General features: G+C 50.3%; 1 protein-coding gene across 1 annotated transcript in view; it reads right to left on the bottom strand.

The window, feature by feature from the left end:
- The window catches only part of LOC311319900 (uncharacterized protein), a gene marked incomplete at both ends in the record, with an annotated part of 14780 nt that extends 9582 nt beyond the window's left edge, over nucleotides 1-5198 (bottom strand). The window contains one exon of the mRNA XM_084451530.1: nucleotides 5131-5198. Within this exon, the coding sequence (XP_084307656.1) occupies nucleotides 5131-5198 (68 nt within the window). The remainder of the gene's footprint in view (nucleotides 1-5130) is intronic.
- Nucleotides 5199-15000: the final 9802 nt, after the last annotated feature.

Here is a 15000-nt window from a genome sequence, read left to right as displayed (position 1 = left end):
GAGGTAGAGGAGAGAGTGATGGAGGGGGGGAGAGGTAGAGGAGAGAGTGATGGAGGGGAGGGAGAGGTAGAGGAGGGAGAGATAGAGGAGAGAGTGATGGAGGGAGGGAGAGATAGAGGAGAGAGTGATGGAGGGGAGGGAGAGGTAGAGGAGGGAGAGGTAGAGGAGAGAGTGATGGAGGGAGGGAGAGATAGAGGAGAGAGTGATGGAGGGGGGGAGAGGTAGAGGAGAGAGTGATGGAGGGGAGGGAGAGGTAGAGGAGGGAGAGGTAGAGGAGAGAGTGATGGAGGGGGGGAGAGGTAGAGGAGAGAGTGATGGAGGGGGGGAGAGGTAGAGGAGGGAGAGGTAGAGGAGAGAGTGATGGAGGGAGGGAGAGGTAGAGGAGAGAGTGATGGAGGGGGGGAGAGGTAGAGGAGGGAGTGAAGGAGGGGGGGAGAGGTAGAGGAGAGAGTGATGGAGGGGAGGGAGAGGTAGAGGAGGGAGAGGTAGAGGAGAGAGTGATGGAGGGAGGGAGAGGTAGAGGAGAGAGTGATGGAGGGGGGGAGAGGTAGAGGAGGGAGAGGTAGAGGAGAGAGTGATGGAGGGAGGGAGAGGTAGAGGAGGGAGAGGTAGAGGAGAGAGTGATGGAGGGGAGGGAGAGGTAGAGGAGGGAGAGGTAGAGGAGAGAGTGATGGAGGGAGGGAGAGGTAGAGGAGAGAGTGATGGAGGGGGGGAGAGGTAGAGGAGGGAGAGGTAGAGGAGAGAGTGATGGAGGGAGGGAGAGGTAGAGGAGAGAGTGATGGAGGGAGGGAGAGGTAGAGGAGAGAGTGATGGAGGGGGGGAGAGGTAGAGGAGAGAGTGATGGAGGGAGGGAGAGGTAGAGGAGAGAGTGATGGAGGGGAGGGAGAGGTAGAGGAGGGAGAGGTAGAGGAGAGAGTGATGGAGGGAGGGAGAGGTAGAGGAGAGAGTGATGGAGGGGGGGAGAGGTAGAGGAGGGAGTGAAGGAGGGGGGGAGAGGTAGAGGAGAGAGTGATGGAGGGGGGGAGAGGTAGAGGAGGGAGAGGTAGAGGAGGGAGTGATGGAGGGAGGGAGAGGTAGAGGAGAGAGTGATGGAGGGGCGGAGAGGTAGAGGAGAGAGTGATGGAGGGGAGGGAGAGGTAGAGGAGGGAGAGGTAGAGGAGGGAGTGATGGAGGGAGGGAGAGGTAGAGGAGGAGGGCCCATCTATAAATCTGTCTCCTGTGCTGACAGGCTCTGGCCGTGTTGTGTGTTTGTTCATTGGCGACGGCTTCAGTTTAAAGGAGAGATAAACAGATAGATGGATCTCCTGGGCTGCGCTGGCGCGGAGAAATGAGATTTCATTTTGGCCAGGTACCCTCAGCAGGTGGAAGAGACAGACATATTTGAGGTGTGTGTGAGTGTGTGTGTGTGTGTGTGTGTGTGTCTGGCTGGCTTACAGGATGTGTTTAACTGTGTGTTTGTGTGTGTGCGTGTGTGTTTGTGTGTGTGCGTGTGTGTGTGTGTCTGGCTGGCTTACAGGATGTGTTTAACTGTGTGTTTGTGTGTGTGCGTGTGTGTTTGTGTGTGTGCGTGTGTGTTTGTGTGTGTGCGTGTGTGTGTGTGTCTGGCTGGCTTACAGGATGTGTTTAACTGTGTGTTTGTGTGTGTGCGTGTGTGTTTGTGTGTGTGCGTGTGTGTGTGTGTCTGGCTGGCTTACAGGATGTGTTTAACTGTGTGTTTGTGTGTGTGCGTGTGTTTGTGCGTGTGCATGTGTGTGTGTGTCTGGCTGGCTTACGTACACTAAGGCTGTCCCCAGCCACTAACCGGACCGGACCGGTTTCATATTGACCATATTTTCGCAGACTGGCCGTCCAGGTGGGAGTGTTGAGTGAGGGTGGGAGTGTTGAGTGAGGGTGGGAGTGTTGAGCGAGGGTGGGAGTGTTGAGCGAGGGTGGGAGTGTTGAGCGAGGGTGGGAGTGTTGAGTGAGGGTGGGAGTGTTGAGTGAGGGTGGGAGTGTTGAGTGAGCATGGGAGTGTTGAGTGAGGGTGGGAGTGTTCAGCGAGTGTGGGAGTGTTGAGCGAGGGTGTGAGTGTTGAGTGAGGGTGGGAGTGTTGAGTGAGCGTGGGAGTGTTGAGCGAGGGTGGGAGTGTTGAGTGAGCGTGTGAGTGTTGAGCGAGGGTGGGAGTGTTGAGTGAGCGTGGGAGTGTTGAGTGAGGGTGGGAGTGTTGAGCGAGTGTGGGAGTGTTGAGTGAGGGTGGGAGTGTTCAGCGAGGGTGGGAGTGTTGAGTGAGCGTAGGAGTGTTGAGCGAGGGTGGGAGTGTTGAGTGAGGGTGGGAGTGTTCAGCGAGGGTGGGAGTGTTGAGTGAGGGTGGGAGTGTTCAGCGAGGGTGGGAGTGTTGAGTGAGGGGGGGAGTGTTCAGCGAGGGTGGGAGTGTTGAGCGAGGGTGGGAGTGTTGAGTGAGGGTGGGAGTGTTGAGTGAGGGTGGGAGTGTTGAGCGAGGGTGGGAGTGTTGAGTGAGTGTGGGAGTGTTGAGCGAGGGTGGGAGTGTTGAGCGAGGGTGGGAGTGTTGAGTGAGCATGGGAGTGTTGAGTGAGCGTGTGAGTGTTGAGCGAGGGTGGGAGTGTTGAGTGAGGGTGGGAGTGTTGAGTGAGGGTGGGAGTGTTGAGTGAGCGTGTGAGTGTTGAGCGAGGGTGGGAGTGTTGAGTGAGGGTGGGAGTGTTGAGCGAGGGTGGGAGTGTTGAGTGAGGGTGGGAGTGTTGAGTGAGCGTGGGAGTGTTGAGTGAGCGTGGGAGTGTTGAGTGAGTGTGGAAGTGTTGAGTGAGGGTGGGAGTGTTGAGCGAGGGTGGGAGTGTTGAGTGAGGGTGGGAGTGTTGAGTGAGGGTGGGAGTGTTCAGCGAGGGTGGGAGTGTTGAGCGAGGGTGGGAGTGTTGAGTGAGCGTGGGAGTGTTGAGTGAGTGTGGAAGTGTTGAGTGAGCGTAGGAGTGTTGAGTGAGGGTGGGAGTGTTGAGTGAGTGTGGAAGTGTTGAGTGAGGGTGGGAGTGTTGAGTGAGGGTGGAAGTGTTGAGTGAGCGTAGGAGTGTTGAGTGAGGGTGGGAGTGTTGAGTGAGGGTGGAAGTGTTGAGTGAGCGTAGGAGTGTTGAGTGAGGGTGGGAGTGTTGAGTGAGGGTGGGAGTGTTGAGTGAGGGTGGGAGTGTTGAGCGAGGGTGGGAGTGTTGAGCGAGGGTGGGAGTGTTGAGCGAGGGTGGGAGTGTTGAGTGAGGGTGGGAGTGTTGAGTGAGGGTGGAAGTGTTGAGTGAGGGTGGGAGTGTTGAGTGAGGGTGGGAGTGTTGAGTGAGGGTGGGAGTGTTGAGCGAGGGTGGGAGTGTTGAGCGAGGGTGGGAGTGTTGAGCGAGGGTGGGAGTGTTGAGCGAGGGTGGGAGTGTTGAGTGAGGGTGGGAGTGTTGAGTGAGGGTGGAAGTGTTGAGTGAGCGTGGGAGTGTTGAGTGAGCGTAGGAGTGTTGAGTGAGCTTAGGAGTGTTGAGTGAGGGTGGGAGTGTTGAGTGAGGGTGGGAGTGTTGAGCGAGGGTGGGAGTGTTGAGTGAGCGTGGGAGTGTTGAGTGAGGGTGGGAGTGTTAAGAGAGCGTGGGAGTGTTGAGTGAGGGTGGGAGTGTTGAGTGAGCGTGGGAGTGTTGAGTGAGCGTGGGAGTGTTGAGCGAGGGTGGGAGTGTTGAGAGAGCGTGGGAGTGTTGAGCGAGGGTGGGAGTGTTAAGCCAGGGTGGGAGTGTTGAGTGAGCGTGGGAGTGTTGAGCGAGTGACAGAACATCATACAGTAGTAACATGTCAAAAAGACATTCCTTCTTTCATTCCTTCTAACAAGTTTAGTTAGAAGTTAGTAAGAGTAACTCTTAGGCTGTGTGTCCACCAACGAGCTGAATGTAGCTGAACAAGCTCACAGCTGCGTAGAGAAGCACTAGAGCCGGGGTTTAGAGCTGGCTAGGCTACCCATGTTTTACAGCTACGTTAGCAACGAGTGTCGTGTTTTTTCAGACTGCAGATTAACTAGCCTGGTTAAGATAGCTAGCTAATGTTAGCTAGTGCTAACGTTCGCTGTCTGCAGTTTTGCCAAAAACTGACCGCTGTCGTCATCAGAACAGCCGTTTACAGCCTGCGCTCTAGCACAACAAGTTCAACTAAAAGCCTAGAGGCTAGGGAGTTGGTGAGGAGAGAGGTGGAGGTGAGGACGAGGAGGCTAGGAAGGTGGTGAGGAGAGAGGTGGAGGTGAGGACGAGGAGGCTAGGGGGGTGAGGACGAGGAGGCTAGGGAGGTGGTGAGGAGACTTGTAGACGGGGTATTCAGATGTATGCTGGTCAGTGTTTCATGTTGTTGGTGTTCTCTTGGCAGAGTGATGATGCTGCTGTGAACCCCACAGATACACAGGTGAGCGTTGTGCTGTGAAATGGTGAAATGATGAGTGGCTGTTATGAAAACTCAGTCCCATCGCTGTGGGCGTGATTAACGCTTCGCTGGGCCCGGTAGCTAATGGGTCACGACCCGGTGGTTGAGGACCACTGACGACGGGATGTGTTAACTGTGTGTGTGTGTGTGTGTGTGTGTGTGTGAGTGTGTATGTGTGTGTGTGTGTGTGTGTGTGTGTGTGTGTGTGTGTGTGTGTGTGTGTGTGTGAGCATGTGTGTGTGAGCATGTGTGTGTGTGTGAGCATGTGTGTGTGTGTGTGTGTGTGTGAGCGTGTGTGTGTGTGTGTGTCTGGCTGGCTTACTACAGGATGTGCTAACTGTGTGAGTGTGTGTGTGTGTATGTGTGTGTGTGTTTGTGTGTGTGTGTGTGTGTGTGTGTGTGTGTGTGTGTGTGTGTGTGTGTGTGTGTGTGTGTGGTATGTATGTGTGTGTGAGAGCGTGTGTGTGTTTTCTTAGCGCCCGTGCTCTGTCGTGTCCGTCGGCGCGTCCTGAAATCCCCCCGATCCCCGGCAGACTGAAAAAGACTGACAGGTCTGTCTTTGTGGGGACGTCTCTTCACTCCAGACTGTAAACCATCGTCGCCGTCGTGATCAAAGACCGTCCTCGCCGTCGTGATCAAAGACCGTCCTCGCCGTTGTGATCAAAGACCGTCCTCGCCGTTGTGATCAAAGACCGTCCTCGCCGTCGTGCTGCTGACTGTAGTCGTCTCTCAGCTGACAGCGCGGCGATCAAAACCACATCGGCTTCCTCCACGCTCCCTTTCATCCCCAGAATGCATCTGTTTACCGTCCGTCTCTCTCCTCAACAACTCAGGATCCATTATTCATGATCTTAATCATCCCTTCATCTCTTCATCCCTTCATCGCAGGTGTGTTGATATGTCTCTTTTGAGCGAAGGAAGATTAACTCCAACTAAAGTAAATAATAAAGGTAAATGAACTATAACTGCATTTAATGCTGAAAATGACATCTTGAAGGCTCATTGATGTTGACAGCTATTTATCCTAAACATTCTCCTTCAGTCAAAGGCACATCTGACTGTATATAATAATCTCACTGCAACATGCAAATAACGCTACACATCTACATGTGTGTCCCCCGTTTGGATATCCTATGTCCCCCTTGTTCATGTCTGTCCCCGTGTTCCTCACTAAAGAACAATCTCTCATCCATCAGGACGTGTCACAGGTGAGAACGTGTTCCTCACTAAAGAACAATCTCTCATCCATCAGGACAGGTCACAGGTGAGAACGTGTTCCTCACTAAAGAACAATCTCTCATCCATCAGGACAGGTCACAGGTGAGAACGTACCTCACCTCGTTACGGTGGCCTCAAGAACACAGACCATGGATTGGATTCAGTCAGTCTGTCAGTAACGAGCTGAGCTTCCGGACCACCGGACTACAGCTCTTGAGAGGAAGAGTCCTTGGTCCTGATTGGACTACAGCTCTTGAGAGGAAGAGTCCTTGGTCCTGATTGGACTACAGCTCTTGAGAGGAAGAGTCCTTGGTCCTGATTGGACTACAGCTCTTGAGAGGAAGAGTCCTTGGTCCTGATTGGACTACAGCTCTTGAGAGGAAGAGTCCTTGGTCCTGATTGGACTACAGCTCTTGAGAGGAAGAGTCCTTGGTCCTGATTGGACGGCCCCAGCTGCAGTGAAGGCTCATGGGAGCTGGCAGCTGTGGTTCCCTTGCCCCGGGTACACGCGACGGGGAGCGCACCAACCACAACAACACAACAACAACCACAACAACCACAACAACAACAACAGGTTCAGGCCTCGTTGATCATCATCGACCTCCCAGCTGCCGAATGGATGACGTCACACGCGGGGACATGTCGAGCACATGGGGGCGTGCTTGTGACCCGGTGAGACACTGTGAATGTTGGGGTGTCGGTCACATGGGGGTACGGAGTCATGCAGAGAGATCATGAGAGAAGTGGGTGAAGTCGTTGCTCAATCCCAGAGAGGAAACAGCTGCTCTCTTCAGACCGTTTCTCTCTCAGACAAGTTGCTCAACTCACTGGTTCATTCTTAACAGTAAACAAGGAAACAACGAGGGTGACTTCCTCCCTGAGACACTCTCAAGATCACTCACTCAAGATCACATCCTCTCTTGACACACACACACACACACACGCACACACACACGCACACAAACACACACACACACGCACACACACACACACACACACACACACACACACGCATGCACGCACGCACACAGACACACACGCACACGCACACGTACACACGCACACACACACACACACACACACACACACACACACACACACACACCGTTTCTTTCGTAACCTGACCCAGATGACCTTGGAGGATGGAGAGAGACAGAGAGGAGGGGGGGGGGGGGGGTATGGAGTGATGAAAACAGAATGTTGACACTACTTCTGTCCTGCCCCCCTCTCTCTCTCTCTCTCTCTCTCTCTCTCTCTCCCTCTCTCTCTCTCTATCCCTCTCTCCCTCTCTCTCTCCCTCTCTCTCTCCCTCTCTCTCTCTCTCTCTCTCTCTCTCCCTCTCTCTCTCTCTCTCTCTCTCCCTCTCTCTCCCCTCTCTCTCTCTCTCTCTCTCTCTCTCCCTCTCCCTCTCTCTATCCCTCTCTCCCTCTCTCTCTCCCTCTCTCTCTCCCTCTCTCTCTCTCTCTCTCTCTCTGTTGGAGCCAGAATTAACTTTATATTGATTTGACCTGGGATAAGAAAATGTGTAAGAAAAATAGATATATGGTATATGGAATTAGGAGGTCAGAACGTAACAATTGAGATTATGGTATAATTTGATACAGTATATTGTTATGTTTGCATGCAATATGGTTTGCCATGGTTTATTCTATTCTATGCTTACCTGTAGGCCTCACCCCCGCCCCGGGGGGTAGTATCGTAGCTATCTATTAATTGAGGTAAGGAAACGCCCCTGGGGGGAATCCTAGTGAGACGGGGTGCGGAACAGCTTTTTGACCACGATAACACGATAACACGACACCACGACACGCTCAAACAAAGACTAAACTAGACTAAACTAAACCAATGCAAATCATGGAAATATAATTGTATTTTGTTTATTGGGACGAAGAGCCGCGCTAAATATTTTGTTGTACTTTTACGCATAATAAATGCCATTTTTGTTGGAATTATAAACCTGGATCTCCGCGTTGCTCTATTGGAATTTTGGATTGGATACGTGCGTCATTAACCCCGCTCCCGCTTGGACAGTGGCTATTGGAAGGCAGTAGGCCTACACGTTTAAAGAATAAGCCACTATATCAAGTCAAAAAGCTCCGCTAAGGATTATCAACTCAAGGAACGCACACAGGACAGCCATGCATGGATGGATGATTCCGGTCGTGAGTAACCCGAATCAATGAATGAGCTGGATTGCTGTGTTTGATCGAACATATATTGGAAGTGCCGCTGCGCACTAAACTGGATGTTTGATGTGCGAAGGAAATCATAACAAAGCGTTAATCATGGTGAATAACGGAGGTGCCGCTGCGCACTACTGAAATGTTTAATGTGGGAACGCAATCACAAACAAACAACAAACAAACAAATGTCAAACAGCGCTGTGAATAATATAAACTAAAAACTGATCAACTGAATGAACTTAAACGAACACTTGTGTGTAGACCAAAAGGAAAGAGATCGTGTACATGGCCCGTGCTAAACAAAACAGATGTGATAAAAGTGATCTAAAAGAAACAATGACGGATCAAAGCGCAAAGACTGCTGCCGAAGCAGAGGAGTTATTAAAATCATTAGTTGCAACCCGCAGAGGAAAAATGGGAGTTTGCACCAGAAAAATGAATGAAATTAAAACTTTGCAGGAAGAAAATGCTGCTGATCAATTACATGATGCTTGGATCGTTCTCGAATCATTCAATCGAGCCATCAAAGAATTCAATGATGCGCATCAATCTGTGCAAGCGCTCTTATCAGAGGATGAGAAGGCCATAGATCAAGTGGAATGGTATGAGCCCAGAATGACAAATTTCCAATACTTTATTAAGGACGTTAAAACATGGAAAATTCAGTTGGATCAATTGGAACAGGAAAAGGTTTCACACCTGGACAGCATTTCTAATGCATCTCACAAATCCAGAAGGTCTAAGGATGGATCAAAGGCCTCGACTAAGGCCTCCACAGTCTCCTCTGCATGCAAGAAAGCAGAGGCTGAGAAAGCAGCCCTGGTGGCCCGTGCAGCAGCACTGCAGAACAAACATGCTCTGAAACTCCAGGAGGTGGAACTGAAACTCCAGGAGGTGGAACTGAAAACCAAAATGGAAAGAATGGAGTTGGAAACTGATATAGCAGCATCAGCGGCCAGAATAAAAGTCCTTCAAAGTGTCGATATGGAGGATGACGATCAATCTCAAGGGGATGGCATGAACGCGTATCTGGATGATCATAAGTCCAAGACCACAGATAATGTGGAACCTGAAATGTCAGTGTTGGAGTTTGTGGAAATAACTGCTGTTCCTAAAACACCATTACAAAGGGCTTTAGACCACCACAATCCTCAGGGAGCCACTGGAAGGCCCAGTCAATCCAGAACTCACGATCAATCTAGAGCTCACCGTCAGTCCAGAGCTCACGATCAATCTAGGGCTCACAGTCAGTCCAGAGTGAACAATAGGGACATTCAACTTCAACTACATTCAACTACAGGCACTGGTGACATCACCACTGGCACACGGAGGCAGAGTAACATTGCTGACCTCATCATCATGCAGCAGAAACTAGCCTTACTCCCGGCTAGGGAGATCACTGTGTTTGACGGTGACCCTCTAACCTACCAATCATTCGCCAGCTCGTTTGAGTATTTGGTTGAAGACAAGAATAATAGCAGTCATGACAGGCTCTACTTTCTTGAGCAGTACACCTCTGGCCAGCCCAGGGACCTTGTACGCAGCTGCCTGCACATGGACGCACAGAAAGGCTATGTTGAAGCCAAACGGCTACTAGCTAAACACTTCGGAAATGAAGTCAAAATCACAAGCGCGTACGTGGAGAAAGCATTAAATTGGACAACCATCAAGGCCGATGATGGGAAAGGACTGCATACTTATGCACTTTATCTAAGAGGATGTTATAATGCAATGCAGGATTTAGAGTATATGGATGAGCTTGACATTCCCTCAAATCTAAGGTTGATGACATCTAGGCTTCCATACAAGTTACGAGAAAGATGGAGAGCAACAGCATATGACACATTGCAGAGAACCAACAGGAGGGCTAGATTCCAGAATCTTGTGGAATTCATGGAGAGACAAGCTGAAATCCTTTTGGACCCATTATTTGGGGATATACAACAAGATCCCCTCTCCGGCAGAAAGGTGGTCCCAAAGACCAGGACAGCTGACCTCAAACAGCAGACAAAATCACTGAAGAGTAGAGGGAGCAGCTTCGCTACAACAGTAGCTGTAGTGACTGATGGTGCCTCTGCAAGTCATTCATTCAAAAAACAGCAACAGCAGCAACAACAATGCAACATACCGGTTTCATGGGCTGCTACTGCCACATGTGTATTTTGTCAAGGCAAGCACACACTTACTGATTGCCCAAGGTTCAAAACTCAGCCACACAAATCAAAAGTTGAGTTTCTTAAGGTGAACGGAAATTGCTTCGGATGTCTGATAAAGGGACATCTAAGTAAGGACTGTAACAGGAAGCTCACATGTCAAAAGTGTCAAAGGAGGCACCCGACCGTGCTGCACATTGAGAGGACAGAGACCTCAAGCCCGGAACCTCAACAAAAGGTTGCTGCCGTTGAAACTAAGGAAACATCAGTCAGCAGTGCTCTCGTTTCAGCTGGTGAAGCAACCGGGGCCGGCAAGGATTGTGCACTGGCGATTGTGCCAGTCCGGGTTAAGGTGGCTAAGGGAAATGATTTCGTCTTAGCCTATGCATTTCTTGATCCCGGCAGTTCAGCAACGTTCTGCACGGAGAACCTAATGAGGCGTCTGAATGCGAGAGGACGTAAAACAGAGATCCTGCTGCAAACAATGGGGCAGGAAAGACTGGTCAAGAGTTATGAACTCACTGGTTTGGAGGTAGGCCATCTAGAGGGTGGTATGTACCTCGACCTACCAAGGGTTTACACCCAGGATAAGATCCCAGTCACAAAGGAGAAGATGCCCACCCAGAAGGATCTGAGAAGATGGCCGCATCTCAAAGGGATACAGTTAAATGAGATTGATGCAGATATCGAGCTTCTGATAGGAATCAATGTCCCTAAAGCGATGGAACCTTGGCGCATAATCAACAGCCAGAGGAATGGACCATATGCAGTCAAGACAGTATTGGGATGGGTGGTCAATGGTCCACTCAATTCTTGCACTGCTATGGAAGGATCTGGACCTACGGCAGTGACAGCCAACCGCATATCAATTGCTGATCTGGGAGAGCTCCTCATCAGGCAATACAACCAGGACTTCTCTGAAAAGGAATACGAAGAGAAGAGTGAAATGTCGGTGGAGGATAAGAGGTTTATGGAAATCGCAACAAGCTCAGGATACCTCCAAGAAGGTCACTACCACTTACCCTTACCTCTGCGGCGTGAGAAGGACATGGTCATGCCAGACAACCATGATATGGCAGAGCAGCGCACCATGAACCTACTGAGGAGGTTCAAGAAAGATGAGCACTACGCAAGGGAGTATAAGGACTTCATGGTGGACATTATCAATAAAGGATATGGAGAGAAAGTGCCGCAGGAACAGTTAAACCGGAAAGACGGACAGGTATGGTATATACCTCATCACGGTGTCTATCATAAGCAGAAGGGCAAGCTTAGAGTAGTGTTTGACTGTACATCGACATACAAAGGCACCTCTCTTAACAAGGAACTCCTTCAAGGCCCTGACCTAGCAAACACCTTAATTGGTGTCTTGCTCAGGTTCCGCCAGGAACACATTGCTATTATGGGAGATATAGAAGCGATGTTCTACCAGGTGCGAGTCCAGGACAAGCACAAGGACCTACTGAGATTCTTCTGGTGGCCAGGCGGTGACACCAGCAAGCCCTTGGAGGCATATCGAATGACAGTGCATCTCTTCGGCGCCGTGTCATCACCCAGTATCGCCAACTTTGCTCTACAACAAACTGCGGAAGACAACACCGAGAGGTATGATGAAGAGGTAACTGAGACTATCAAACGCAACTTCTACGTTGATGATTGCCTCAAGTCCGTAGCCACAGTAGAACAAGCTATCAAGCTCACCAAAAACCTCCAGGGGGCATGCTCCCAGGGAGGCTTCATACTGACCAAATGGGTTAGTAACAGTCGAGAGGTACTGGCATCTATACATGAAGAGCATCGAGCAAAACACGTCAAGGATTTGGACATGGACAGAGAAAAGCCGCCTCTGGAAAGGGCGCTTGGGATTCAATGGAGCATCGAAAGTGACACGTTCACCTTCAGAGTCACCATCAAGAGCAGACCACCGACTAGGAGGGGCATCCTCTCCACCGTCAGCTCGATCTACGACCCATTAGGTTTCCTTTGTCCGTTCATTCTAAAGGCCAAGCAGATTCTCCAAGGGCTCTGCATTCTTGCAGACGGCTTTATGTGAGGTGGAGGCAATCATGAACGACCGACCAATAACAACTGCGTCAAGTGATCCTAACGATCTAGAGCCCCTCACTCCAAACCACCTACTCCAACTGAAAGCCAAACCAATCATACCACCAGGATTATTCCATAAGGGAGACCTCTACTCACGGAGGAGATGGAAGCAAGCACAATTCCTGGCGGACCTCTTCTGGAGGAGATGGATTAGGGAATATCTCCCGCTCATGCAGCAAAGGAGCAAGTGGAATAACCCTAAACGCAACCTCAGTCCTGACGATCTTGTTGTCATAGTCGATGACACAGCACCCAGGAACTCGTGGCTCCTGGGCCGTGTAGTGAAGACCTTGCCAGGTAACAAAGGTCTTGTTCGGAGTGTGCTAGTGAAGACAAAAACTAACATTCTACAAAGACCTGTTGATAAGCTCTGTCTGCTCCTGGAAGCAGTTGACTGAGCTTGAGACTTCGAGAATCAACAGTCAACACACAAACACACACGCATATACCCATACCGGGACTGTTTTGCATCCAGCAGCTGGACTATTGCACCTTTGCACACACGAAAGACTTGAGCCTATTCAGGTGCTATGAACTTTGGAACTATTGACCTTTTTTCATGGACTATGGACTCTGAAACAATGATATAACGTTGACGTATCATAATTGATGTATGTTGTTTGGTGAATTGCATGGTGTGGTGTACATTGTACAATTTATTGGTTTCTTGAATTATGGATTATTGGCTCCGTGGACTATAATTTGAGTAATTGTTTTGCTATGGCATTACCAATTAGGGGCCGGAATGTTGGAGCCAGAATTAACTTTATATTGATTTGACCTGAGATAAGAAAATGTGTAAGAAAAATAGATATATGGTATATGGAATTAGGAGGTCAGAACGTAACAATTGAGATTATGGTATAATTTGATACAGTATATTGTTATGTTTGCATGCAATATGGTTTGCCATGGTTTATTCTATTCTATGCTTACCTGTAGGCCTCACCCCCGCCCCGGGGGGTAGTATCGTAGCTATCTATTAATTGAGGTAAGGAAACGCCCCTGGGGGGAATCCTAGTGAGACGGGGTGCGGAACAGCTTTTTGACCACGATAACACGATAACACGACACCACGACACGCTCAAACAAAGACTAAACTAGACTAAACTAAACCAATGCAAATCATGGAAATATAATTGTATTTTGTTTATTGGGACGAAGAGCCGCGCTAAATATTTTGTTGTACTTTTACGCATAATAAATGCCATTTTTGTTGGAATTATAAACCTGGATCTCCGCGTTGCTCTATTGGAATTTTGGATTGGATACGTGCGTCATTAACCCCGCTCCCGCTTGGACAGTGGCTATTGGAAGGCAGTAGGCCTACACGTTTAAAGAATAAGCCACTATACTCTCTCTCCCTCTCTCTCTCTCTCTCTCTCTCTCTCCCTCTCTCTCTCCCTCTCTCTCTCTCTCTCTCTCTCTCTCTCTCCCTCTCTCTCTCCCTCTCTCTCTCTCTCTCCCTTTCTCTCTCTCTCTCTCTCTCTCTCTCTCTCTCTCTCTCTCTCTCTCTCTCTCTCTTCTCTTGTCTTTTGTCCAGATGTTTCCCCCAAGGATTCTCTCTTTCCGGCAGATCAGCTCTGAGACGAGGCTCCACCCCCACAATCCCCCACACTCACACACACTCACACACACTCACACACACTCACACACACACACACACACACACACACACACACACACACACACACACACACTCACCCCCACAATCTCCCACAATCCCCCACAATCCCCCACACACACACACACTCACACACACACACACACACACACACACACACACATACACACACTCACACACACACACACACACACACACACACTCACACACACACACACACACACATACACACACTCACACACACACACACACTCACACACACACACACACACACACACACACTCACAATCCCCCACACTCACACACACACACACACACACACACACACACACACACACACTCACACACTCACACACACTCACACACACACACACACACACCCACACTCACACACACACACTCACACACACACACTCACACCAGGGGTGTGAGAGCCGATACAGATAGTAGCTTATTGTTGGGTTGGCTTGAGCTGACACATTCTGTAGACACACAGAAATCACAGACAATATGAACACACACACACACACACACACACACACACACACAGACACACACACACACACACACACACACACAACACACACACACACACCAGCTCATGACACAAGCCACCTGGGGTCAGTGCGCATGCTAGCAGTGATTGCCCGGCCAACCCCGGCTTGACATTTCTGGGACTCAGCTGGGGACGGGGGGGGGGGGGGGGGGGCGGGGGACGGGGGGGGGGGACTCAGGCGTGATCCAGAAGGTCAAGGTGGGGGGAGGGGGGTGGGGGGGGGGGTCCAGGAAGCGAAGAAGTGGAGGCGTGGAAGCAGGGGGACATCTGCTTAACGCTTCGTGTCTCTCTAACCGTCTCTCTAACCATCTCTCTAACCGTCTCTCTAACGCGTCTCTCTAACCGTCTCTCTAACCCGTCTCTCTAACCGTCTCTCTAACGCTCTCTCTCTAACCGTCCCTCTAACCGTCTCTCTAACCGTCTCTCTAACCGTTTCTCTAACCCGTCTCTCTAACCGTCTCTCTAACCGTCTCTCTAACCGTCTCTCTAACGCGTCTCTCTAACCGTCTCTCTAACCGTCTCTCTAACCGTCTCTCTAACCGTCTCTCTAACCGTCTCTCTAACCGTTTCTCTAACCCGTCTCTCTAACCGTCTCTCTAACGCGTCTCTCTAACCCGTCTCTCTAACCGTCTCTCTAACCGTCTCTCTAACGCTCTCTCTCTAACCATCTCTCTAACCCAGTGGTTCTTAACCTTGTTGGAGGTACTGAACCCCACCAGTTCCATATGCGCATTCACCGAACCCTTC

The sequence above is a fragment of the Borostomias antarcticus genome (genome assembly GCF_949987555.1).
Source record: "Borostomias antarcticus genome assembly, chromosome: 17".
Classification (NCBI taxonomy): Eukaryota; Metazoa; Chordata; class Actinopteri; order Stomiiformes; family Stomiidae; genus Borostomias; species Borostomias antarcticus.
Note: the sequence above shows the minus strand (reverse complement) of the source record. Positions and strands in the feature narration are given on the sequence as shown.